The 26,510-nt window shown below is 41.0% G+C and overlaps 3 protein-coding genes and 1 long non-coding RNA gene across 7 annotated transcripts in view; 3 read left to right on the top strand and 1 right to left on the bottom strand.

The window, feature by feature from the left end:
• HNF1A (HNF1 homeobox A) overlaps positions 1 to 1,768 on the bottom strand; it is a gene marked incomplete at its 5' end in the record, with an annotated part of 44,571 nt that extends 42,803 nt beyond the window's left edge. Inside the window, one exon of the mRNA XM_082203205.1 lies at positions 1,752 to 1,768. The remainder of the gene's footprint in view (positions 1 to 1,751) is intronic.
• The window catches only part of LOC309521117 (uncharacterized protein), a 184,987-nt gene that overhangs the window by 62,432 nt on the left and 96,045 nt on the right, over positions 1 to 26,510 (top strand). The gene's annotated exons all lie outside the window — the stretch shown is intronic.
• Positions 1 to 26,510, top strand: part of SPPL3 (signal peptide peptidase like 3) — a 36,171-nt gene that overhangs the window by 4,677 nt on the left and 4,984 nt on the right. Inside the window, exons 1-7 of one of the 2 annotated variants that reach the window (XM_082203369.1) lie at positions 2,130 to 2,152; positions 16,398 to 16,475; positions 17,319 to 17,407; positions 18,688 to 18,807; positions 21,150 to 21,228; positions 22,360 to 22,472; positions 24,488 to 24,594. In XM_082203369.1, the coding sequence (XP_082059495.1) occupies positions 17,329 to 17,407; positions 18,688 to 18,807; positions 21,150 to 21,228; positions 22,360 to 22,472; positions 24,488 to 24,594 (498 nt within the window). In that variant the 5' untranslated portion in view covers positions 2,130 to 2,152; positions 16,398 to 16,475; positions 17,319 to 17,328. Of the gene's footprint in view, positions 1 to 2,129; positions 2,153 to 16,397; positions 16,476 to 17,318; positions 17,408 to 18,687; positions 18,808 to 21,149; positions 21,229 to 22,359; positions 22,473 to 24,487; positions 24,595 to 26,510 lie in introns of those variants that run through there. The other variant, XM_082203368.1, reaches the window with a different exon arrangement.
• Positions 13,048 to 14,941, top strand: LOC309521213. The gene is made up of 3 exons (XR_014214570.1): positions 13,048 to 13,308; positions 13,423 to 14,080; positions 14,796 to 14,941. It is a non-coding gene; the product is annotated as an uncharacterized lncRNA (long non-coding RNA).

Genomic DNA, 26,510 nt, shown 5'->3' with positions numbered 1-26,510 from the left:
GATGTCTCAGCAAATTAATACTGAGAGAGGTAACAGTGTTAAGTCTGTTGCAGCAAAAAACAACAACAAAGACTCATGTAGCTTCTCAAAAACTATCATATATAATGGTATAAGCTTTTGTGGACCAGAATCCACTTTTATCAGATGGCAATTATCATTTTCATGAACTGGAGAGGAGGGAATGCATAAATCTGAGGCCTAACCCTGCTGGGCAAACTGGTTTTTTCTTGATATCTAAATCTCAGCCTAAAATACTTTGTAGAATTATTATGCTGAAACTCTGCTTTGAGGCAGATAAAATCAGTGTTAAAAACTCATATATTATAAGATAGGCATCAAATGGCTCCTTAAACCAAGGTTACAGTTGCTAAAACAAAATGTCTCGTTGCCATTTTTGGGTAAGACAGCTCTAAAGTTTATTTTTTAAATGATGGACTGACTGTGATTGATTGTCAGTTAAATACCTGATAACAGCTAGATTAAGAACTTGGAGAATATAAAGAAAACAGGCACTTGATCCAGGGGCAGTCCAGTTATATATTGGCCTAATCCTACCTCTTTTTCTTAATGGTGACAAAGACCATCCATAACATAAGAATATTCTTCACAACTGAGAGTACAGCACTGGGGTGGGGTAAGTGAAAACAAGCTACAACAAGTAACTATAATGTTCACTGCTCCTGCTCAGGCTGCATAGGGGGGGGGGGGAAACATTTTGGTTCCTGAAATTCATTCTGATTGTGAAGATAAAAAATAACTGATAGAATTCTACGGGATGTGGTATTAGTGTTTGAAAACAGTCAAGATACAATGATCTTCAGGCATGCATCTCCAGATGGTGGAGATGTCAGATGTCATCCTGGCGCCCAGGCATCTTCACTTGGTCACAAGTGGCTGACAGCCAGGTGCAAAATGTGCCTGGTGCCTGGCTAGTTTCGAACACTGGATAAAATGTAACAGGATGGCTAGAACTAGAAAAGAACGGATGTTCCTGATTTCAGGTTTCTCCAAATACTTAATTATCTTTTGTGTCTCATATTTTTGTTTTTGCTCAGAATGCTGATTAGCAGTATTTTACAGACCAGGGTTAGCCAGTAAGTTGTGGCTTTGGAAGTGAAAACACTAATTCCAGAGTATCACAGCCTAATATAGCACTCCAGATTTTCTTTTAAACTGTGGCAGCACACCTGACATGTATAGTTTTTCACAGAAAAAATATAGTACTAGTTTCAGAGAATTGCTTGTTGTTGAAATTATAAAGTGTCAATATGTAGAAAAGAGTTAATCATTATGTTACTATGTAAAATCATAGTGACTTGCTTATAGAGTTATGGTAAGGATTACAGTTAGATAATGCATGTGAAGTGCTTTGACCACTTGAAAGTGCTATACAATTTTAAAATACTAAATCACTACAGTGCTCTGTGGAGCAGTTGTAGAGTTTTCCTTGCCTTTGAAAATTTGACAAATCTAAAGGTATGTCTAAAGTATGATGGCACCATGTGCAGTTTAGTGGGGAAAGGGAGAAATGTTATTTAAAGGTTGGAGAATTAATATTTAAAAGTTAAGATGTGTATAAGAGGGCTAATAGTAATCCTTAGTCTCACCCTACTTTTACAGTTGAAGCTGAGCTCCTGCTTTAGGCCTCAAACAAAAGACCAAGATAATGTTCCCAACTGCATTTTTAATTTTTTTATTTATTTATAATATTCTTAGCTAACTTTTGACATCTGTCGTGTGAAGTAACTCACTAGATCAAGGGCGGGAAACCTTTTTGGCCTTCTGGGCCAGACTTTCATCTAGCTCTCCTGCCACCTGTGAACCAGTATTTGACAGTTGGGCTGGAACACACCTATGAATAATCTGATGTAATAATATCAGGTGATTGACATGTTGGTTGCCATGCCCACCTTCCAAAGTTGGCGCACCATGGAGATAGCGGCCAAGTAAAATTAGCTCATCATCAACTGATGGGCCAAGTGTTTCTGGATATCTTAAAACATTTTCTCTTCATTTTGATTTTTTTTAAATAAGGTTAATGGGTGCTTCAGGTTCTGTTTTTAATGTAATAGACTAAACACTGGTTCTAAATTTATAATCTCTTGAGGATAAGCTCTTCAATCGTCTATGCACGGAGCAAAGGAAGATAACGGTCAGCTTGGATTTACATTGTTTCTAAATACTCAGTAGATTACTGAAGCTTAAATTCCTTTTGTATTGATGAGACAGTAGTCAAAAATGCCATGGAAAAATCTGTATTTGACTTTCACCTGTACAGTACTTGCTTGTACTTGATTGCCTCTCCTTTGTTCTGTGATGCAGGGCTTGCTGGACCTCAATTCCTGTATGCAGGGCCAAATGAAATAAAACACACACACACATGCAGCAACCTAATTTAAAAGTGGAATACTTTGTTCTCTTGTTTTATTTCTCCTCTTAACCTACGAAACCCTGCATTTTTTAAGATACAGATGTGTACAATGATATGGAACAGAACATATACCAATCCTTTATTTTTCCATGAAAATTTTTCCATTTCATGAATTCTTTAGTAAAAATGAGTGGATGCCAATTGCAAATACAATATTAGGTGAGCTTATTAAAGTTTTCAGCTTTATTTACAAGATTAGATCACTTTCTAGGGCATCAGAAATTTTTTTGATACAAATTACCTTATGCTGGGATTTCACAAAGATGAATAGTTCCTCTTTTGCTGCTGTTAGTTAACCCCTGTTCTTTCTAGTTATTAGACCTAGTTCCATTAGTTTGTAGTGGAAATAAATTACTTTCCTACCCTGTGCATTGGAGCTTTTGTGGGTTGAGGCTTCTGTGTTACAGCCTAAGCAACATTTTAAGAGAGGGGAAAGCTCAGTGAGACATTTATTTTCTGCATTCAAATTATTATACATGGGATGCAGTGGGGCATAAGGGTTTGATAATAGGCTTTGACTTCGGTGTTGAGATTTACTGCAGCAAATATTTTCATTAATTTAACAAAGTTATTTGCCTTTGTTGGGAATGCTAGTTATGTAGCTTGTGATGAAACTTCATGGTACCCCATCCCATTTGTGAAGCCCTATAAAGGGCCAGAAAATAGCTTTGAGTTTGTTGTTATGCTTGTCTTCCATTGCTAAACATGAGGTGCAGGAAATGTCATTCTCTGGTCCTCTGAGAAATGGTCTCCCTCACGTCATGTTGTTAAAAAGATGCTCCATGTGTATGTTAGCGTGGGTGTGTTTCTAGAAAATTCTTAATTGAGAAAACTGGTATTCAGTGTCTTCAGTGTGATGCATGGTGTTTTATATTAATATTGTGAATATTTAATACTAAATACATTATATGATCTGATGTATAGGGATCGACAATTTTTGTCTACCTGTGCTAGGCATGTCCAACATTGTAGTCACCAGGAACTGAGTTGGTCCTGCATAGGGACCGACCAGGAAAGTTTATGCCTGTTTGGCTCAGTGTTAGAAACTGGGATAGAAGGGACCTGGGTTGTGGGTGCCAAAACAGAATGTCTAGTTGCCGGGTGTGTGTGTGTGTGTCAGTGACACTTTTTATTTATTATTTTGATAAGCAGGAACTAATATGTAATTCACATAAGCGAAACATTGTTAATATGACATTTGTAGCAGAAATTGTTAATACATGTCTAAAATGGTGTTTATAATAAAAATATTGGTACCGTACTTTAGTTTTCAAAACACTCTTTATTGTAAACTCCTTAACATATTGTCTGTCCTTAACATATACTTCGAGGCTTCAAAGCACATACAGTGGTACCTCTGGATGCGAATGGGATCCGTTCCGGAGCCCCGTTCGCATCCTGAAGAGAACGCTACCCGTGTGTACGCGGGGCGCGATTCACCGCTTCTGCGCATGTGCATGATGTAATTTTGAGCGTCTGCGCATGCGCAAGCGGTGAAACCCAGAAGTAACACATTCCGATACTTCCTGGTCGCCGCGGAGCGCAACCCGAAAACGCTCAACCTGAAGCAACTTTAACCTGAGGTATGACTGTACATTTCAATAATGCTTGAGTGTCAGCCAGTGCAAAAAATCGCACCCAGTCTTTTTGAGGTGCTCACAAATGGCGAATCTTTAGGTGCAAAATGTGGATGGTGCCCTGCTAATTTCGAACCCTGGTTTGACTGCTGCAATGTGTGCTGGGTACCTCAGCAACTAAACAGCCAAACAACTCCCCATCCTTCTTCCCAGTATTTGCATTTGGAAGGGAGATGGAATTGCCATGTAACTGCTGGGATGATGCTGGGAAGGGAGCAAATCTGGTTGCTTGTCCTGTTTGGCATAAAGTGGTAGCACAGTTGCCATGGCAAACATGGCAAATAAAAAGTGGTATTATTTATTAGTTTATGTGTTGTTTTGTACACACATCCCACATGGAGAATCATAGCACCATGGGGAAATGTTAATACTTGATTGCAAAAGGTACTGGCCACTTGTTTGTTCTGCGAAACAAAGACTGTTTTTTTGTTTTTTTTTAAATTATATATATAAATATATTTGATGAGAGAGTCATGAATCTACATTTATTTATTTAGTGTAGCACCAGTGTTTGAAATTAGCCAGGTGCATTTTGCACCTGGCTATTGGCCACTTGCAACCAAGTGAAGATGCTTGGGCATATTTTTGTTACTGTAACCTTGGTTTCAGGAGCCATTTGGCGCCTAGCTTATATATCTGAGTTTCTAACACTGTATACTGCCCTTCTTCCATAGGTCTCAGGGAGGTGGTTCACAACATAAAAATACAATATTGAATCATGAAATACATAATAAAAGCAAAAGAACAAAAGAAACTTACAAAGCAATAAACTCCCTTCCCCTCATCCCACAAACACATTTAAAAGGTGTGTAAGATGTAAATCAGCCAACAGCCTGTAAATCAGCCATCTTGAGCAGTATCCTTCTATCTAGAAGGCTTCCAGCCTCTGTAGCTCAGGGTTACTAGGATGCTGGAGATTCCAGGCCGCAGTCCTTACCTAGCTTGCAAATAATAGACCTGTTGCTCTGCCTTGATTGGTATGAATATTAATCACTGGGCTTGCAAGGGCAGTGTACACTGTATAGGTTAGGGAGGATTCTATTGTGAAAATAGTGAAGGTGTTCATGGATAGAATGATTTGCATAGATAAGATTGCAGTAACTATCAGGGTGTTTTTGATTTGCTCTTTCACAATGTTCATATTAAAACAACTGATTAAAATGCTGGAGGACTTTTCTAGAGTAACAGTTGTGAATAAAAAAGAAATCTTTTCCTATATTTTGATGCAACTGTTCTGAAAACAAGAGAATAATTGTTGAATCTCCTTACAATTGTGTCTATGATGAAGCATTTGGTGCTGTGGCGTTGGAAGTGAGAAAGAATTGTGTTTGAACTCAGACATTTTCCAGACAGCCTCCCACATGTTGGCTGCAACTTAAAGCATGATTGGCAAAGAACAAGCAAAGGAAAATGGTTGTCTTTCCTACAGCAAAACTTAATAATTGCTCACCTGCTTGGTTATTGTTTCAAGATTAGAACTCTGGTTGTTGACAGAATCTCATGGTTGACTTTTATAATAACTTGAATATGTTGTGCAACTTCATTGGGTGGGGGAAAATAATAAAACAAGAAATCAGTGTACTTAAAAGTTGAGTAAAGTTTCATGTTAGAACAAATGTATTAAATCTTAATTGCCTTGCAGTCATTCTTGTGTTTGCTCATATGGAATCTCATGCTAGTATTGGCTACAGAGTCTACTAGGACATTGGATGAGACTTGTTTTTGAGTTTGTTCCATCAGCTGAAAACTACTTGCTCCTCAGTGTACTTAGGTAATGAATAACCCTGCTGACCACTGAAGTTCTTCACAAAATTTCCTTCAGTTTTTTGTCTATATTCATTAAAGCACAGACCTAACACAAATGTTTGCATTCTGATGGATTGAGAGACTGTGGCTGTAGCATCTACACCAGGCACCCCCAAACTCGGCCCTCCAGATGTTTTGGGACTACAAATCCCATCATCCCTAGCTAACAGGACCAGTGGTCGGACATGATGGGAATTGTAGTCCCAAAACATCTGGAGAGCTGAGTTTGGGGATGTCTGGTCTACACTTTTTACTTAGTTTGGGAAGTTCCAAAGGCTTGATATGATTAAAAGAAATCCCACAGTATGCTACTTAGTAGAAGTATCATGTAAAAACACATATAATAAACCCTTTGCATACATGTTAACTCAGAGGTAAGCCACATTGAGTTCAATTGGATTTGCTCCCAAGTAAGTACATAGCGTTTCAGACTTGGGCAAGTATACCAGTTGCAACTGTACATGGACGGAGGGAGCCTGGCTTCAGTTGTCCATGCTGTGGTAGTCTCTGGAATAGAGGCTGTAATGTGCTTAACATGGGACTGCCTTTAAAGACTGTTTAGAAACCAGTTAGTGCCGTGTGTCTTTTAGATTACTAACTGAGGCTAGACTTTATTATCACATTATGTCTGTCCTTTTCTGGGCCTAATTTAAAGTGCTAGTTTTAACCTCTGAAATACCATCATCTGGTGAGAGAACCAAACTTTTTGTGTTTTTTAACATAGCAGTTGAAATCATTTTCCCTTTTGTGTTTTTCCACTTGCATTTTGCATTTTTCTCCTATTCATGATAGTGTCATGTAGCATTCTGATGGGAACAATGGTATTGATGGAGGATGGAATATAAATTGTATGAATGAATACCTTTACAATGCTATAATATGATTATTGATTGATATTTTTTTTAACTGTCAGGTGTATTCCATCACATTGTCTGGAAATGTAAACCTGACTGTGAAGAACTCCATTTTCTGGAGATAGCATTTCAGAGTCATAGAAGGCATATAACATCTTCAATTGCATGTGATCAAGCTATTGAACAAATGTGCCATAAAGATGCAGAATGAAAATGTGACTTGACTCTAATAACTATGGGGTGTCTGTCTTACAACATCTTCATTTCTTTAGAAAACCATGCCAGCAAAATGATGCTTTGTACCATTACCACAGAAGAACAAATTGCTTTGCAGGTTAGAATGAAGCACATGTGTGCTTCTTCCCACCTTAGCCAGGGCTGACATTTAAGGGAAGACATATTTGCTATTCACCTGGTTGACTAGATGTCCAGCGACTGACAGTGTACCAAAGGCAGTGTGTACTGTAGCCTCAAGCAAATGACTAATCAAGCATTGAAATGTCCTGCTGTTGGGCATTTTTGCCATGAGTTATATAAATAGAGATGTGTGAGAACCTTTGACAGAAAACAGAGAATCACAGAATTCATAGAGATATGTGATGAGACTGACTGTAGTATGATGATTTGAGTTAAGAGCAGAGATGGGCAGTGTTATCTTGGCTAGACTGAGAACAGCTGGAAGGGTTGCTAAAGCTGAACAATAGACATGATCAGTCATTGGAGGAAAGACTACTGGATGCCCCAGTGGTATTTTAAGCCATCATTGGGATCTATTGGAAGGGCGAGGTATGAATTCCTGTAATAGATAATGACAGAATGCAGTAAAATGATCAGAGAGTTTTCATTGAACTTCATAACTAACAGATATCTATTTTTAGGATTCCATGGTAATTGCCTTAGATAATTAGCTGTCCCTTCATGTTTTTGTCCGTTCCTATTTTGTTAGAAATTAAAACATCTGTTGAGAAAGTACAGCATGATCTGTAAGCCTGTGTTATGTGCTATATTTGTTCACTAGCTTTGTGCACGCTATTTCTCTATAATGTCGCCAATCAGCTAACAAATACTATTTCCCCATGAAAATAGATGCAGTTGTCATTATTTCAAAATGCAGTTACTGTTAATCAGGTGCCTAACCTGTGGCTTGCATTTGCCCCTCCTAAAAAGTTTTTTGTGGCCTTTAAGATTTTGCCTCCTTCGCTCCCATTCTAGCTATATCAGATTGCCAGTGTCTGACTTCCACTGAAAAGAACTCTGTCCTGAAGAAGTAAGTTGCAAGAATAGACAGTAAAAACCACCAAAATATTTTTAACTGTACTGACAGGATGGGCTTAGCACAAATGCTAGGTTTTGGTGTGTGCATATGGTAACCAGAGCTTTGTGAAAACATATTGTAATTGTATCCTTAAAGTGAAAAGCCACTGGAGAAAGTTTGTGTGTTTGTACTTTCTTCTCCCAGTAATTCATTTTAAAACATAGGCTGGCTACATTGTTCATTTCACCCTAAGCAATAGGAATAGTTATGGCAAAGGGTGGTACGTTAGGCTAACGCAGACTTGTAAGTAGCCACTTGTCTTTGGCAACCCAATGAGTCCCCATTCTAGTTCTAAAAAGCTACTGGCTCTTTAAGACTAAAAGTCTGCATCTTAGGTAGATCATGTCTCTCTGGAAATACCCCTGGGCCCCTTCACGTTGGAGTTCACTACTTCCAGCTACAGCTCAAAGATTTAAAAAGTCAGCCCCTCTCCCTCTATGACAGGGGGATGGGTAAGGGGGAACTCAAAGGCTTGTAGCTGCATGAGCACCTTCTTGTGTGCTCCATTGCTATCCTTTCCCCTTCTACAGATAGAAAAAAGGGACTGTGCACCACATGGAAAAAATACAGTCGTACCTCAGGTTACATACGCTTCAGGTTACATACACTTCAGGTTACAGACTCTGCTAACCCAGAAATAATGCTTCAGGTTAAGAACTTTGCTTCAGGGTGAGAATAGAAATCGTGCTCCGGCGGCGCAGCAGCAGCAGCAGCAGGAGGCCCCATTAGCTAAAGTGGTGCTTCAGCTTAAGAACAGTTTCAGGTTAAGTACAGGCCTCCGGAACATATTAAGTACTTAACCTGAGGTACCACTGTACTCAGATGGCTGATAGCCCAGGAGTAGAGCCTGGTGACCCAAGCACTTGACAAATGGATATGCTCCTGCTGCATTTTCTGAAACTTTTTGTCTTCTGGCCCCACTCCTTCCATGAGTACAAAAAGTGCAGGATGAGACAGAGCACTGAGTTGTATTTGCATCATTTGCCTGATGTGACAGATATTTAAGTGAAATTGAGATTGTGATCTAGCTGATTGAGGGTTGTGGTTGAGGCTGATGGGTGTGTAGAAGCAGCAACAGGGGTGCCTGATGTGGCAACTGTCTTGGCTCTGCTCTCTCGTTTTCCTAGCAGGGTGGTGGTTGGAGTCTCATCTGGACTACAGCAACCTAGCCATTGAAGGAGAGCAGGAGAAAGACAGGGAGCTTGAAGACCTGACCATAGATCATGGTGACTATAGCATCTTTCTGAAGGACATTCTAGCTGTTGGGCTTGGTGTCTGCCTGCTTGCCTGTTTGCAGTTTTTCCTTTGCTGTAGTGGTTGGATTATTGTGCCAGGTGAGGTAAGGGAAAGGAAGGGATGAGAGTCTTCTGGGGCATAGTGAACAACATTTGAACCTTGCCCTGCATAGCCCTTGAAGGAGGTGTAAGGACTCTTACAGGGTTCTAGAGTCCTTCTGCCTCCTTCCCAAAGTGCTTTCCCAGCTTTGGGAAGGAGATGGGAAGACTCCAGGACTCTGCCAGAGCCTCACACCTTCTTCCCAAAGCCCAGCACCTCGCATAGCTGACTTTGGGAAGGCAGCATGAAGGCTGGGTTGTATATCAAATGTTGGCCTTTCCTCTCCCTGTGACAAGGCAATATGTGGCCCAAAGGTCCTGTGTCGAAGTACTCTTGAGGTCCACTTGGTATGAAAAGTTGGACTGCCCTGATTTAAGTATTTATAATATTTATTTCCCACTTTTGGCAGCTCACTTGTAACAAAGCCCAAAGCCTTCATTTATGCTTGCACATTGGATTTACTCTCACAGTAGTTTCCACATATTCCTAGTGTGTAAGTGTGTGTGTAACTGGATTTTCTTACAGTTGCTTCTTGCTGTGCATCTCTCTCCCTTCTTTGTTGTCCTTCTCACTGTCAAAGTATAGATGGGCACCTGCTGTTTTGCTGTTATACTTGTAAAGCACAACACACATTAATGATGCTGGGTATATAGAAACAGTTCTAAGGTGATGAAGTAAATACTGTATGGGAAATCATCAGGGGTGGGGGGACCTGTGTCTGGTCTCCAGATATTAATTGGGACTCCAACTTCTATCAGCCCCAGCCTGCATGGTGAGTGGTCGGGTGATAGGAGTGGAGTCAAACAGCAAGGAGAAGGCTACAAGTCCACCACTACACTAATACAGTCAACAACTATTTTGTGCAGGAGTTCTGTTCCTGGCCCCTGTGTGCGTTGGAGGAGCATGTATAAGTGTATTCAGCTACATTCAGCCCTGCCCCCTTTCCCCCTGCCATGTCCCCATTCCACCCTTTTTGTGAAATGTTGAGTGATGTTTTTGGGTTACTACAGCACTGTGCGTGTGTGCGCAATCATGCGTCTTTTGGATGAACGTTAATTGGTCATTGCCTGTACAATAATTTCCCATGTCTCAAGATAACCCATAGTAATCATTTAAGTGAGAATGTTCTGCACAAATGACTTTCAATGCAAGTACCAATAGAGATGGGTTGTATATACAAAGACGTACATAAGAGTCCTTCAGCTGGATCCAGCCAAAGGGGGCCTGTCCAACCCAGCTGGCACTCTTGTTCTCACAGTGGCCAACCAGAAGCCTGTGGGAAACCTGCAAATATATAATTGTAATTTATTTAATTTTTGCTACATGGGCCCCCCCCGCCCCTTGTGCGTTTGTAGGATTACAGTGGTGCCCCGCAAGACGAATGCCTCGCAAGACGGAAAACTCGCTAGACGAAAGAGTTTTCCGTTTTGGAGGTGCTTCGCAAAATGAATCTCCTATGGGCTTGCTTCACAAGACGAAAATGTATTGCGAGTTCCTGCGGGTCCCCCCCCCTTTTCTAAGCCGCTAAGCCGCTTATCAGCTGATCTGATAAGCTGATAAGCCGCTAAAAGCCGCTAATAGCGCTAGTCTGCTAATCCATCAATGGGCTTGCTTCGCAAGACGAAAAAACCGCTAGACGAAGAGAATCACAGAACTGATTCTTTTAGTCTTGCGAGGCACCACTGTAATTATTTTGCTATTCTTAGAATATGGCCTTGGGTGCATGAGCCACAGCATGACAAAACTTCTGGTTTGTCTGGTTTTAACTTGTTTTTTTATTTTATTGTTATTGTAATTTTTGAATTTTATAGCCGCCTTGTGGGATCATCCTTGTGGCCAAAATGTGGGACAAAAATGTGGGGTGGAGGGGTGTGGAGAGGGAGAATAGCAAATGGGATACTCCAGGACTTCTTTGAAAGGACCAACTTGCCTGGATAGCCAGGATAGAGCTGCTAATGGATATCGAAAATGTAAGACATTCTGAGACTTGCCTCCTCATTCAGTTTTGTTTGCTTTGAGATGAAAAAGTTTGTGGGATCTTCTCCCCAGTCCCCAAACTATACTTTGCAGAATATAGCAGATCTGCAGAGTTTGACAACTGTTACCAAAACCTGGAAACTGTTTCCATTAAAAAAACCAAAACAAAATGTTTCATGATTTCAGAGAGATGCTTGGAAACAAATGAACAATATCTGCAAAATAGTTAATTTTTAGAGAAGTGGTGGAACTTCTTAACCCCTTTGATGCAGTTGGTCCACTTAACCTCTCAGGCTGCTATCACAATGGGCTGCAAAACCTTTTCCCCTCAAATTGCCCTTATTTGCATAGGATTTCCCCCCTCCCCCAGTTTATTTATTTGTAATAGAAAACCACTTGTGACACTCAGACACAGATTTCAACAGATTTGATGCAGGGCTGCCGGTTACTATCCCTTGTGTGGTGGTTTGGATGTTTCGTGCTAGTAAGGGCCAGGATGAGCACTGATAGTTCTGTGTGTCCAAGGGGGAATTTGGAAATTGATATTTACCAATGTGGCAAACAAGTAAGTAACCACTTGCTCAGTTGGCTGTTTTACCTCTAGTTGAGTAGGCATGGAAACATTTGTAAATGAGAGAAGTGTTTGTTTTGTCCCTCCCTATAATTCAGGCCATCAGTAAAAATGGTTGTGGGCTAGAAACTTCAGTGAACTTATTTGTAAGGCTGTAACATGGTTTAATTTGTTCTGGAAGCTCTCTCTCTCTCTCTCTCTCCCCCCCCCCCCAACTAGCTAACTGGCTAGCTATTTGACCCTAGCAGCTGCTCTTTCTCTGCCTACCATTCATTCTGACATTGTCCGTTTTCATTGTGCACTGCTAGAAAGGTCAGGTTGGAATGTCTGGAAGGACATATTTTTCACGTTGGAAAACTTTGGAGCCATGTAGCTGTGCAATGTGAGAAGCCGAGTCATTCTTGGAATTGTTCTGTAGGTAAAAGATCTGTGGAGCTGTCTGTGACAGGCTAGAGAGCTAACTGCCTGGTTTGTTGTTGTGTAGACAAGAATGAGGTCATTGTAAAACATGGGAGGCTGACACCCGGAGTTGTTGCAGAACAGTGCTTGTTGTGTGCCTCTGGGCTTGCCCTTCGCGGGGGCTGTGTAGCACTCTCCCCCCTTCTGTCATTAGCAAGCCACCATCATCCAGGGGGTCTTCCCTGGGATAGAGCAGCACATTGTAAACTTCTCTTTTCACTGTTCAGCTATTCTTTGCCCAGGCAGCCATTGGTGGCACCTTTTATGGAGAAACACTTAATATTTAGGGTGGGAGTACTATTTAGGGTGGGAGGAGAGGAATACATTAAAGCTCTTATAAGGTCACATTTTTTTTACAAAGTAGCTAACAGAGTCTGTAACACCAGAGGTGGGCAGATTTTAGACTTTAGTCTTCTCTACTCTTAACTAGAATCCTGTTTCAGATAGGTAGCCGTGTTGGTCTGACGCAGTCAAAATATATATAAAAATAAAAAAATTGTCCAGTAGCCCTTAGAGACCAACTAAGTTTGTTCTTGGTATAAGCTTTCATGTGCATGCACACAAAAGCTTATACCAAGAGCAAACTTCGTTGGTCTCCAAGATGCTACTGGACAATTTTTATATATATTTAGAATCCTGTTGTTTACCAATCTATGTGTTCATATGCAAAGGAAACATAAATACTCATGATCACTGAACATACACTAGCTATGCCTTAATTGTAAAAGACCCTGAGATTGCCCTCTTGCTTAAGAAAAGAATGTTCTTCAAGCACCTGGGGAGCCCCAGAAAAAGCAGAATCTTGGTAATGTGACAAAACATCAAGGTGTAACAAGTGAGTTAGGCATCCTGTGAGAAGGTAAATATTATATATTTATTTATTAAAACATTAGCTGAAACTGAAGCAATTCCACAGGGAAGGTGTTGTTCCAGCAGGTAAATCCTGTGTGTGTGTGTGTGTGTGTGTGTGTGTGTGTGTATAATTCCATAAAAAATTACAACTCGGGAGCTGAATTTTAGTTGCAAAATTGTTGTAGATAGTTCCATAATTGCAGTCTTGAGTGCCTGCACCTACCAGAAATCTAGATTAAATTTAATTTTGAAGATTAGGGTAAAAACACTGTATAATTCTACAGTGCAAACCTAGCTAGAGGAAAAGCCAGTTTATAATAAAAACATGTAGGTTTAGCTTACTGTTCAAGCTCAGTGTTGGCTCTGTTTGGGTTATTAAGTGCAGCATGTAAACTTGAGTGCAGGCCTCAGTCCAAGTTAAACGTTCAACTTTTAGTTCAGGTTTTTTCCCTGTTTTAAAAAACAACCTAGAGTGTAACTTACAAAAATTTGCATTGAGGCATGTTTTAGAGGGATTTGGATCATAACATTCCCAGAAAGGGCCTTAACTGCCCACATTCTCATCTTAATCCCCACTAAATCACCACCCACTTTCCACTTCTGACAAAACTTTACATTCACATTGACTGAACTGACCTAATTGCCTCTTCTGAATTTATACTCATTTCATTTCCGTATATGAGCCCCTCAATCTTACTGCAGTACTAGTTGGGTAAAAGCTAGTCACGGCTATATGTTTAGGGTAAGGTAGCAAGAGAGCCAACCATGCAAGTACACAGAGACCTCATTCTTCATTTGTGTGGGGAGTCCCAGCTGAAGCACTGTGTCAGCTTAAGTGACAAAGTGTCTTGGTAATAAGCAAGTATTTTTTTTTTAATAAACATTTTTATTGGTTTTACAAAAAAAAATTAAACAATACAAACAAATAAAAAGACATACAAACATGTATAATTTCATAACCTTTTTTTCATATCCCTCACTTCTCGGACTCCCCCATACCTCCCCTTCCTGCATCCCACTTTCCAAAATTATTCCAGCAACTTCTAAATAATTTTATCAGAAATATGTCCTCTTAATCTTTTCTTCAACTTAATCTTATGTCGCTGTAATCCCCTTTTCTTTCTCAAAACCTCGACATTTTAGCATTCATCAATTTTATAATAGTTCTTAAGGTAGATTTTGAATTTCTTCCAATCTTCTTCCGCCGTCTCTTTCCCCTGATCACGGATTCTGCCAGTCATCTCAGCCAGTGTCATATAGTCCATCACTTTCATCTGCCATTCTTCCAGGGTGGGTAGATCTGGTGTCTTCCAATACTTTGCGATGAGTATTCTTGCTGCTGTCGTAGCATACATAAAGAAGATTCTATCTCTCTTTAACACCAATTGGCCGACAATGCCCAAGAGAAAGGCCTCTGGTTTCTTAGGGAAGGTACATTTAAGTACATTTTTCATTTCATTATATATCATCTCCCAGAAAGCCTTAATCTTTGGGCACGTCCACCAAAGGTGATAGAAAGTACCTTCAGTTTCTTTACATTTCCAACACTTATTATTAGGCAAATGGGTAATAAGCAAGTAAGGCACCTGTGCAAGTTCAGCAACATGTGGAAGAGGCAGGGTAGTTAACGCTCCCTGTTATTGATCTGCATAATCAAAAGTTTTTTAAATAACTCAATAAATAAAAACAACAGGTATGCAGGTAGAAAGCGGCGGCTATGCAGTTTGTTCTAAAGAATGTTGCATGTCTGCTGAACAGAAGTTGCTTAACCAATGGGTTTGTTTTCCTTGTCATTGCTCATCAATCTGTGATATACATTTTTTATTGTAAACACAGTAATCCTTACTATTGTGGCTCTTGCAGGGTGATTGCAACCATCCTATGCTTTCTCTGAGCCTAAGAGAAATAAACAAGCAAGCATACTTTGTCATTCCTTGCTGTGCCTTCTCCTGCATTCACTTAGGCAACCCATCAATTCATCAGCAGCCCAGGTTGCCTCAGTCATTATCTCCTGCTAAGCTAGTTCTTTTCCAGCTCACAGAAGGCTGTGTGTTTCCAGGGGCTCAGCCTCTTCCTGATAACTCCCTTCTGCTGACAGGTGAGGCTTAATGAGGCTTCTTTCCCATGTAGTTGCAGAGAAAAGAAGGTTATCAGGTCACCCTGCTGAGAACCCATGATGTAATTTCACCATAGTGGTTTCCAAACAAGTAGCTTAGCACATACTTCTGAAGCTTGGCATTATGTCTACTGTATATTTTGAATCAACAGTATGTAATAAACATGCTGCACTTGCATTACTGCTGTGTATTAGAATTTATTTTATTGCTGTTCATTTCTTTGGAATTAATGTGTCACTCCGGCAGCCCTGATGTTGTTCACATGGGCATTGTATTGTGCAAGAGAAGCTTAGGCTTAATGTGGAGCTCCTCTGGTCAAACGGGTTACCTTGCTGTATTATGCATGTGAGAGAACTGATCCCTATAACCTAAGTACTAGATACCTAGATTTAACAAGCAGGCAGGCATTCTGTCAGCAGCCTCCTGCCTAGAGTGGAATGTGTGCTGATGTGACTTAGAAATTCCTGTGCTTGGGTCTTGTACCAAATGATACGGAGATGGTATTGATGACTGTTGGTCCTTTTTATGTAGGTGGGAACAAGTAATCTTATCCATAAACCGTTCAGATTTCTGGTCATAAATTGTAACTTGGCATCGTTCCCTCTTCCCCCAGCTTCAGGTTTGTGGGTTGTATCCAGAGCTAGTCCTACTCAGACTTAGACTAATTGAAATCTTGCTTGTTAGTTGCAGGAGCTGCTGTTGCTTGTTCTTCTTCCCTTCTGTGCCTGAAGGTGGATCAGAATAGTTCACATGGCTATGTCCTGGCCTCAGGCCACAAGGCTTCTCCTGTAAATCCTGCCCCCACCTTTTATTTGAGTTTGCTTCTCTGGAATTAAAACAGAGTGCCTCTGGGTTATCTGTCTTTGGTGATAATCCAGTCATGTGAGTGGGTGAACAATGAGAAAATGAGTAAATTCCTGGCTTGTTTAACTTACTGTTGTGTTTAGACACCTCTTTGGGTTTGTGATAATTTAAAAACTGAACAAATGTTTATCAGTTTGGTTCTATAATAATATACTGTGCCTCTCTGTTTTCCTTTCCAGGGCTTACTCCCTTGTGGATTCCAGTCAAGTATCTACGTTCCTAATTTCTATTCTCCTCATAGTTTATGGTAGCTTCAGGTACGATTATTTTCTTTGGTATATATAACAACCCCGCCCCCAAAAGAAAAGTCATGAATTGCTGGCCATATATTGATGCATTGTTCCTTAAAGGTAATCTTGTAGAACCATAATATACTAGGTATATTCTATGTACCGTATTTTTCGCCCTATAGGGCGCACCGGCTCATAGGACGCACTTTTTTTGGGAGGGGGGAAAATAAAGGGGGGAAAAGGTTGCGCAACCTTGCCATCGCTCCCGGAGCTAGCGGGGCTGGGGGCAGGGGAAGCCCGAGCTTCCCCCGACCCCAGCCCCCAGAACGGGTCCGAGAGCGATGGCGAAGCTGCGCGCAGTGTGGTGTAGTGGTTAAGAGCGGTACTCTCATAATCTGGGAAACCGGGTTCGCGTCTCCGCTCCTCCACATGCAGCTGCTGGGTGACTTTGGGCCAGTCACACTTCTCTGAAGTCTCTCAGCCCCACTCACCTCACAGAGTGTTTGTTGTGGGGGAGGAAGGGAAAGGAGCATGTCAGCCGCTTTGAGACTCCTTAAAAGGGAGTGAAAGGCGGGATATCAAATCCAAACTCTCTTCTTCTTCTGCTTCTAAGCTTGTTCTTACGTTTGCTGCTTTTAAGGTTTTGTTGCAGCTGTTTATACATTGCCTTTGTAATTTTTTCTGCTTACTGTTTCATGTTTGTAAGCTGTTCTGAATGTTCTGCAGAGAAGTAGGGGGGTATCACTTTTGGGCAGCCTCTTAGTAACACTCATTAAATTTTGCGTTAAATTATATCAAAGCTATGTATTAAATTTCAGTAACCACTGCAAATATAAAGTAGAAGGTTTACATGTATTCTTTTGTCTGTAGGTCCCTTAACATGGACTTTGAGAATCAAGACAAAGAAAAGGACAGCAGCAGCTCATCTGGGCCCTTCAATGGCAACAGCACAAATAACAGTAAGAACTTCTTGCTCCATAAGCTGAGGATGCAGAACTTGGACCGACCTTGGTCTTGCAGGCTTGTGATTGAGGCCATCCTATCCGCTGTTGGAACAGGGCTACCCCTCCTGGGTGTGAACCATATAACATGGCTGTCCTGTACAAGCCCTGCCAAATTGAAGGGGTGGATAATTGATTACAAAGTCTTGTAATAATTCATTTTGTTTTGCATTGTTGACTTGAAGTTCAACATTGCACTGTGTATGTGCTTTAGATGAGTGGTTCTGTCATTGGTGCCTGTAGTATAAAGTTTTGTTTGAGACAGGTAATGCTAAACTGGTAGAGATGGGCAAAGCTACCTCCTTTAGTTCTGAGGCACATTTGTCTTTCTTTACCTGCTGTTCTACTCCATTAATCAGTCATCTGATGAGTCACTAATTTTCCCCCTTCACAAGCACACACATTTTTTCCACTTCAGTACAGTATACAATATTATATCTAGTTTTCCATGCAAGATGCACTGTGTCCTTTTTCTGCTTCTCCAATTTCCATTGCCTTTTCTTTAGAGTAGAGACCAATAGTGCAATCCTATGCAACTTTACTCTGAAGCAAGACTCACTGTGGAGCTTATGCCCAATTTAAACATGTCTGGGAGGTACATGTAAGCGCATCTGATGCAGGCAAGACCCAATCTGTGTATTTGATGAACACTGACAGTATGCTTTGAGGGTGGGTGGCGTGGTCAGCTCCTTGCCCTATCTCAGTTTGCTACTTGGTGTTACCGAGAAAGAGAAGGTGAGCAAGTGTGTAGAGGGTGGATTCTGTGCACATCCACGCGCGCTCCCCCCCATCTCTCTTTGGGTGGCATGGAGAGTATTATTGGGATCACAGAAGGAAGGGGGCAGAATTTTTTCCTTTCCTCTCCTGCCACAATCCTGACAAAAATTTCTCCTTTGCAGCTGCAGTTTGCATTGAGAGGAGAGCTCCCCTTGGCACCCTGAGGCAATTTTCTCCCAGTGCAAATAGCAGCTTTGGGACTGCAGCAAGAAAGGAAATGGTTTAACTCCACTGCCTGTTGCAATCTCTGATTATTATCAGCTCCCCTCCTCACAAAGCACGGGCACACCAACTGCAAAAGTATATATAACATCATGCCTAGTTAGGCCTAAGCTTTGGTTGTAAAGGGGGAGGGGTGAACATCAGGTAGGAATGCACCTGAACGTTAAATGTGTGCCATGTGATGCCAAATAACAAATGTTTCCTTTCCTTTAAAAACTAATAAAATAAAATTCCTGCAGGTATTCAGACCATTGATTCAACACAGGCGTTGTTCCTTCCCATTGGGGCATCTGTGTCTCTCTTAGTCATGTTCTTCTTCTTCGACTCGGTTCAAGTTGTCTTTACAATATGTACAGCAGGTAACTGCCTTCTCTTCACTTTCCCCCATCTTACATAGGGACTCATTGTTGCTGGAAATTGACACAGTTTTGAGGATGTCATATGAAGAAACTGCTTGTAGAAATACTGGTGGTTTTCTTCTATTTTTGTATATAACAGCTAGAAACTACCTGTCAATGTATATAAAGTCAAGCACATAGAGGCTGCAGTGTTTTGTCCATTACTTGCTTTAATATTTTTTCCCTCTGTTACAACTTTCTCCACTTTAGCTGAGCAGCAGATTTTTAAAAACAAGTCTTGTTAAACGTACTTGCAAAATCACAGGCATCTTGGATCCTCTTAGAGGCACTTCCTCCTTTTTCTCACAGGGGCATAAATCTTCCAAGATGGTGCCTTTTGGTGCATCCTATAAACAGAGTATGGTGTGGGGTTTTCTCCAGAACTATTGTGTTTGTTCATAATGCAGGTTTCATTGGTCAGCTTCCTGCCCTACAATGGCTTTTGTGATGAGCAGTGGCTAAAAATATTTTAAATAAATAAACTGGCAGTCCCATGCACATTTGCATAGAAATTCCATTAAGATTGGTTGAACTTCCTTCACAGGAAATACAAATAGAAATGGGCATATTGATAAGAGATGATTGACTAACATCTTTAACAACAATTCATTCTAAGAAATGATTGAATTCTCTACCACAGGGTTTAGTAAGGGCCACCAGCTTGAATGGTTTTAAAAATGGATTAAACAAATTCTTGGAGGATTTACAGTGGTACGTCGGGTTAAGTACTTAATTTGTTCCAGAGGTCCGTTCTTAACCTGAAACTGTTCTTAACCTGAAGCACCACTTTATCTAATGGGGCCTCCTGCAGCTGCTGCGCTGCCGGAGCATGATTTCTGTTCTCATCCTGAAGCAAAGTTCTTAACCCGAGGTACTATTTCTGGGTTAGCGGAGTCTGTAACCTGAAGCGTATGTAGCCTGAAGCATATGTAACCCGAGGTACCACTGTATTTAATAAACTCAAGTTGCTGATTCAAATGTCAGTGTCTGTAATAGACTTTAACTTATATTTCTCTTGATGTGATCTGTCAAGCTATCAGATTTCGTAGGTAGTTACCTGGAGAGGAGCCTTCTCAGTGGTGGTGCCCTCCCAGTAGAATCCTCTGCCTAGGGAGGCTCACCCCAGTACCTCCTCTATTAGAGGTTTTTAAGCAGAAACTGGATGTTAATTTAGGGGTTTGTAGGAGTGAGGTTTATTTGCACTTTGGCAAATGGTGGGACTACAGCAGGCACGTCCAACAGGTAGAAAAGGTAGACCGTGATCTACCAGGAGATCACTGGACTTCTGCGGTAGATCACTGCCCCCCGCAAAGAAGCTCCAAAAATCCCTTTAAAAAGCTCAACAACTTTGACCTGAACCCCTCAAAAGTGGGTAGATCACTGCTAGTTTTTAACTCTGTGAGTAGATCACAGTCTCTTGGGAGTTGCCCACCCCTGGACTAGAGGATGCTAAAGCCACTTCCAGCTTAATGATTCCAACTCATTTTTGCACCAGACAAAGAGAGTTTTATTTTCCCATGCTTTTTATCTTGCCTCTTTTATCTCTGCTGATTGCTTTTACACTCTTTTGTATTTGTTTTATTTCTGCTATCGTGTTAATGTTTTTGTCTTTACATTTGCCTCCTCCTCTGTAATTTGAATTATTTGCAAGTCACCCTGAGAACCTGTTGAGAGGTGCGGTATAAATTCATGAGAAGGTTAATTAAAAAGAGAACTGCAGAATTCTCCAAAGCCAATGGGCACATTCTTCTGAGAAGTTCTCCTGTAGAATACCCATTTAAATAAATGCCATGCAAGGGGCCAGAGCCCTGTTTGTTTCAGTGGGATTTGCATGGGAGGACTTCCTGCAGGATTGTGCTCAATATGTGGTGATGCATTTAGAAGTTTGCAACAGTTAAATATTACCCATGGAAATTAGTCTCTGCGTTCCACATCTTTGGCCCACTGACAAAAATGTGGCATTTCAGAAGAGTTTCCTAGCCAGACTTAAATGTTTTGGGTCAGTCTTTTGACCAAAGCATTCTGTGTGGGCCCTCCCCACCTTAGGAACATACTAGTTTCATGATTATAATTTACTGATAAATTGCTTGGACTTCAGATGTTTTCCAGCAAAATGCAAAAAGCCCTTCACAGACGTTTTAATTAAAGTTCAACTTGTGTTTTGGCCACAGATATTTTTTTTCCTTCACATCCTTGGCCACAGATGTTGACATGTGTTAGTTTTCTGTGCTTGTCTTGGAGTTTTTGCAACATTGGTCTGTATTAACATTGCCTTTTCTCTCTCTCTCTCTCCATTTCTCCAGTTCTCGCAACAATAGCCTTTGCTTTCCTTCTGCTCCCAATGTGCCAGTATTTAACACGACCTTGTTCACCTCAAAACAAGTAAGGAAGCTTGTTATTTTTTTGTTCTGTGCAGTGCAAAGAACCTGTTGTTGATTCAACAAGATGGGCCTCTCTGTTGTTGGTAGAGCTTTGGGCTCTGAGAAGAAGTTCAAATACAGTCCTGCCCCTGCTTTCCACGCCTGTGTTTATAATGCACAAAGAGGGTATTGCAGAGTTCTTCTGCGGTGAGCTCTAAACAGGGCCGACCCGCATTTGATACCTCCCCACAGTTAATGTGAGGCACGCTCTCTTGGGAAGTTCTCCTGCACAAATAGCACAGGAACGAAGAGGAGCTTGCACAACTTTCCTTCATCTCAAGGCTTTCATATTCAGAAGAGCATCCAAGCAGACTTTGCCTTGGGATTCACAGCTGCCTAATTCCCACTCGCCTGCTCATGGTGGCTTGAGACAGCTGCTTCCCCCAGGTCTTGAGGACAATGTGCTGCTCCCACCCCTGCAAGGCTCCTGCTTTTGATCTTACAGTAGAAGGGGTGGGGGCAAAAGTGTCACACACACTACTTCTCTTTTTTCGGCTGCTTCTCAGCACTTCACCGTGCCAAAACTGATGTATATGGTTATAGGCAGAAATAATGACCTGTTTGGATTGACGCCAGTAGGGTTGGTCCATAGCGGTGGTACTTTTCTAGCTGGGGGACAGAAACACAGTTGAAATTCATTTTTTTGCAGGGGGAGGGAAGAATTCTGGTCACAAGCACTGGCTCTAGAGATCATAGGGAACGTTTTTTAAAAAGTCCAGCTTTTATGACAGCTTTGGAATAATGTCTTCTGAAAGCTGTATCTTAAAACTACACCCTCCATCCCCAAATTGGCATGAAGGGGTAGAACACTTCTGACACCCTCTCAGCAGAAAGCCCAAGAATAGAGTAGCCAAAATAACCCTTTCATCTAATTTTAGGATCTTGGCAAATGAGTCAGGTTTGTGGGGGAGATCCTTGAGAGCATGCCTTCAGCACCTTTCCTTTGACAAAAAAGCCTTGTCACTAGGGCATTTCTGGTGCTCTTGAACCCAGTCCAAATAAGAGCCGCAAGAGATCCCCCCTCCCATCTCCTCCTCGCTACATACCAGAGAAGAGCCTTCATTGTTTTTGTGTTTCTGGTGGTGTTTTCCAGGATTTCTTTTGGCTGCTGTGGGCGTTTTACAGCTGCTGAGCTGCTCTCTTTCTCCCTCTCTGTGATGCTTGTCCTTATCTGGGTCCTAACTGGTCACTGGCTCCTCATGGACGGTAAGTGCTGCTGAATATATGGATCTGGTTACTTGCGTATAATAGTGACAGGTTGAAAAATTGTTAGTGGAAACTTTTCTTGCATTCTTTACTCAAAATGAACTCTATACTTGCCAAGTGTGTGTGTGTGTGCATTGTGTAAGGCAGTTTTTTCCAAGTAGTGTGGCAAGAGAGATTAATAAACTGAAGGTCCCTATGAACACAAAGTCCCCATCCAGAGAGTATGCTGTTGTTGTGCCTCTGCCTGATTCACTGCTTTTTCATTTGACTGCATGGGATGTGATGGATCCTAAAATCTTGGAAGGCACCCAAAGGTCATCTAATCCAACCTCCTTCAGTGCAGGAATCTCTGCTGAAACATCCATATAGAATAAGAGAATCTTACGAGTAATCATAGAATCTTGATCATTCAATTGCTCCTGATGCAGGCAGGCAGCAGAATGGTCCACCCTTAGAGGAGACTGCCTGTTGTATGTCAGCAGCAGAAACTGTTCAGGGTTTGGAAAGAAGCAGGCAGAAACATCTGTACTATGACATAATTTTAGTGACTTTCATATAAAGCAAATATATAAGGAGGAATGAAGTTCTTCCACTTTTAATTTAGAAAAAAGGGGGTGTCCAAGCTATCAGAAGCTCAGAAAAAGCTCACACAATTACTGTGAGCCAAAGAAAAGCGCTCTTTTCTGTCCAAAGTGGGGTGTGGGTTTAGAATTAGTCAATCTAACACTTGTCATTATGTAATAGACTGCAGAGAAGGAGAAGTGCAGAACTTCCAGGTTCTTAGGAGTGGCAACAGCTTCACTGGTGCACTCATGGAGGAGTAGACAGTTGTGCAGACTAGTGACTGATTTTCAGAGACAGAACACATTCACACACATAATGAGTCATGGCTCAAATACAACAACAAGCTTAGCAAAGTGAAACATTTTTGAAGTGCTGGTGTCTCCAGTACTGTACATGTAGCACCTGACGCAGAAAGGGTGCAGCCTCCATCACTTGTCACATAGGCCTCAGCCGCTTTCCCAAGGGGCGGAACAGCAAACAGACAAGAAAGTTCTCTCTCTGCAGAAACTTTAGTTCAAGTCTATGCTAATGTTAGCTCAAGCCTGTCTGTTGTGGGGGAGGATTTCAGTTTTACAAGTAGCTTGGGGAGAGTGTTCTTCTTATTGTTCTGAAAATTAATTATTAAAGTCACACATGTTTCTCTTCAGGCAGCCCTTCTCATGGTTGTGATCAAACCATTAACATTACCATTTGGTTGATTGCCTTTCCCACATGTGGATAATTATTCCAGATGTTTCCCAACCTGTATAAAGAATTGGCAAAGGCACTTTTGCATTGCTGTCTCTTGTCTTGAACAATGTATCTCATGTCAAAATTACCAAAATATTATTGCCTATATGGAGCATGTCAGTAAATTTTGGCTAATGAATCGTGGAGTGTTGTGTACATTCCGTGCTGCTGCAGGTTTACTGAATGCTTTTCATCCTCTACTCTCTTTGCTTTTAATCGTTCTTAATCTCTAACATTTGAAAATGTTACATTGTGTTAATATTACTGACATAGTTGGCTTACACAGATACTGAAAGAGCACGTTTCTAGGCCTTAAGATTCAGAGAGATAAACCATTCCCTTGCGTTCGCCCATTTTGTTCCCTGCCCAAAGCAATTTAGGATTTTTGAGAGGTTGATCTAGAGAAGCATGTTAAACTATGAAAGCAGATTAATTGCTTGGATATACAAATTTACACAACATATTCAGAGGACGAAACAGGATGTCTGCCTTGCAGAAATTAGATTTATTTATTTTTGGCCAAATACACATAACCATATATGTCCGTAGTCTACACTGGCAATTTTCCTCCATTTTCAAGCTGCCACTTCATTTCCAAGAAGTATCCCTACTCTGGAGTGTCTGGGTACAGTAGATGTTTTGTCTGTAGTCTTAGGCTTATTTACCAGCAACTGTCACCTTGCATAGTGATCCAACTGTTTTGTTGCATTTCTGTTTTGTAGCTCTGGCCATGGGCCTGTGCGTTGCAATGATCGCCTTTGTCCGATTGCCCAGCCTCAAGGTTTCCTGTCTGCTGCTCTCGGGGCTATTAATTTATGATGTCTTCTGGGTGAGTTTCTTCTAGTTTCTTATGCATCCCTATAACCAGACAAAGAGTTCTTCTGACCTTGATGGCAGGCTTACAGCACCCATCACCTTGGACATCTTGAAATACTGTCACTGGGTACCAGGGGGCATCTATAGGCACACCCCATTTTGTTGCTGCATCTTTCAGTCATAACTTTCTAAAAGACTTTCCCCTTCACTTACATTGTATTTTTTCCATATCACTCCCGGGACCTTCCCCAACTCAATTTTATCTTTTTCATAAACTTATTTGAGGTTTGTTTGTTTACAATCTAGCAGCCTATAAGTTTAATTAATTAACGAATTCAACTTTGTGTAGGAAATAGGTGATGAAGATCCCCCCACTGTCCGAAAGGGGCTGATTACAGACTTTGGCACACCTTAGAGGGTACCACCTTGGTCTCACCCAGCAGCCACCCCCAGGCAGTCAGAGAAATTTGCCTCTTTGGAAAATTTATATGTGGCTTTTCAATTAAAAAATGCAACATGGCAACCATATAGCTCCACTTTTTGATTTTCACGTTTCATTGCATCTTGAAGGCCACATTGGTCAGATGGTATCAACACCTCTTTTTTTCCTGAACACTCTTGTGGAGGAAGCTGTTGGAGCTTCTGGGGGAACTGGTGTGAAAACTTCTCACCCTGTCCTCGTGTTGATTACGTCTTTGTGAGGCTTGCAGTGGCCGCAGTGCCCTCCACCCAATCGTCCTGGCAATGTGTTATTGACCACCAGGTCTAGATGGTACAATATACACTAAAGGAACATCTTTTGAAGATGTTTTACAGGTTGTATATAACTCCCAGCAAAATATCCAAAATGTATAAAACGAGATCTTATACGTGCTGGAGGTGTAAACAGGCAGAAGGGACACTGTTTCATCTGTGGTGGGGTTGCAAAAAAATTAAGAATTTTTGGGATATTATATATGAGGAATTTAAAAAAATGTTTAAGCAAACTTTCATAAAGAAACCAGAAGCCTTACTCTTAGGCATTTTAGATTCAGATATTCCAAATGAAAAAATATAATATTCTTATATGCTACAACAGCAACAAGAATATTAATTGCCAGAAATTGGAAAGGAGAATTAGTACCAACAAATGAGGAATGGCAGGATAAATTATTTCAATATCTCAAACTGGCAAAAATGGCAGAAACTATTAGGAGACAGCCAAACCAAAAGTTCAAAAAGGAGTGAGAAATTTATAAAGAATATTTTAAAAAACAGTGCCCTCAAGTTAAAACCTGGACATGCTTTGATTAATTTTCGCAAACCACAATATGGATTATAAGTATAGTATTCAGATAACAAGAAGTGACAAAATGATTAAAGAAGCAGTTTAGTAAACAGATAAGAGAGACCTGCTTTGAGGAAGACAGAAGTCTATTGGGGAAGGTAAGGAATTGGGAATTAAGAACATGGTAGCATAAGTTCTTTTGTAAGAACATATGGATTTATGGATGGATGGATTTTTAAAATTATTTTATCATTTTTGATAATTTCTTGTGTGTGTTTATTAAGTAAGAAAACTAATAAAAAGCATATTAAAAATAAATAAATGGCACAATTGGTTGGTGCCCCCAAAGGGCAGGGGTTGTTTCTCGCCTGTGTGGGTGGTATCAACAGGTCCCTTTTGAGCCAGCAAACATGAGTGTCCTTGTGGGTGTGTCCACTGCTGCCATCTTGCATCTCCTATAGATGCAGGTGGGCTTCTGTCTCTTAAGGAACATAAGGCTATCATGTATATCAGCCCCTCTTGAGACTAAGCAAAAGGGTTAGTGCCATGTCACTAGGAACTGGCAAATCTGCAAATCCTGTATCGTTTCATCTACTTGCTTCACTTACTGGTCTCCTGGCTCACAGGTTCTCTTGATCCTAGGCTGGATAATGAGAGATGCA

Source organism: Podarcis vaucheri (genome assembly GCF_965113315.1).
Source record: "Podarcis vaucheri genome assembly, chromosome: 16".
In the NCBI taxonomy this organism is placed as follows: Eukaryota; Metazoa; Chordata; class Lepidosauria; order Squamata; family Lacertidae; genus Podarcis; species Podarcis vaucheri.
This window is presented reverse-complemented; position numbering and strand designations above follow the sequence as displayed.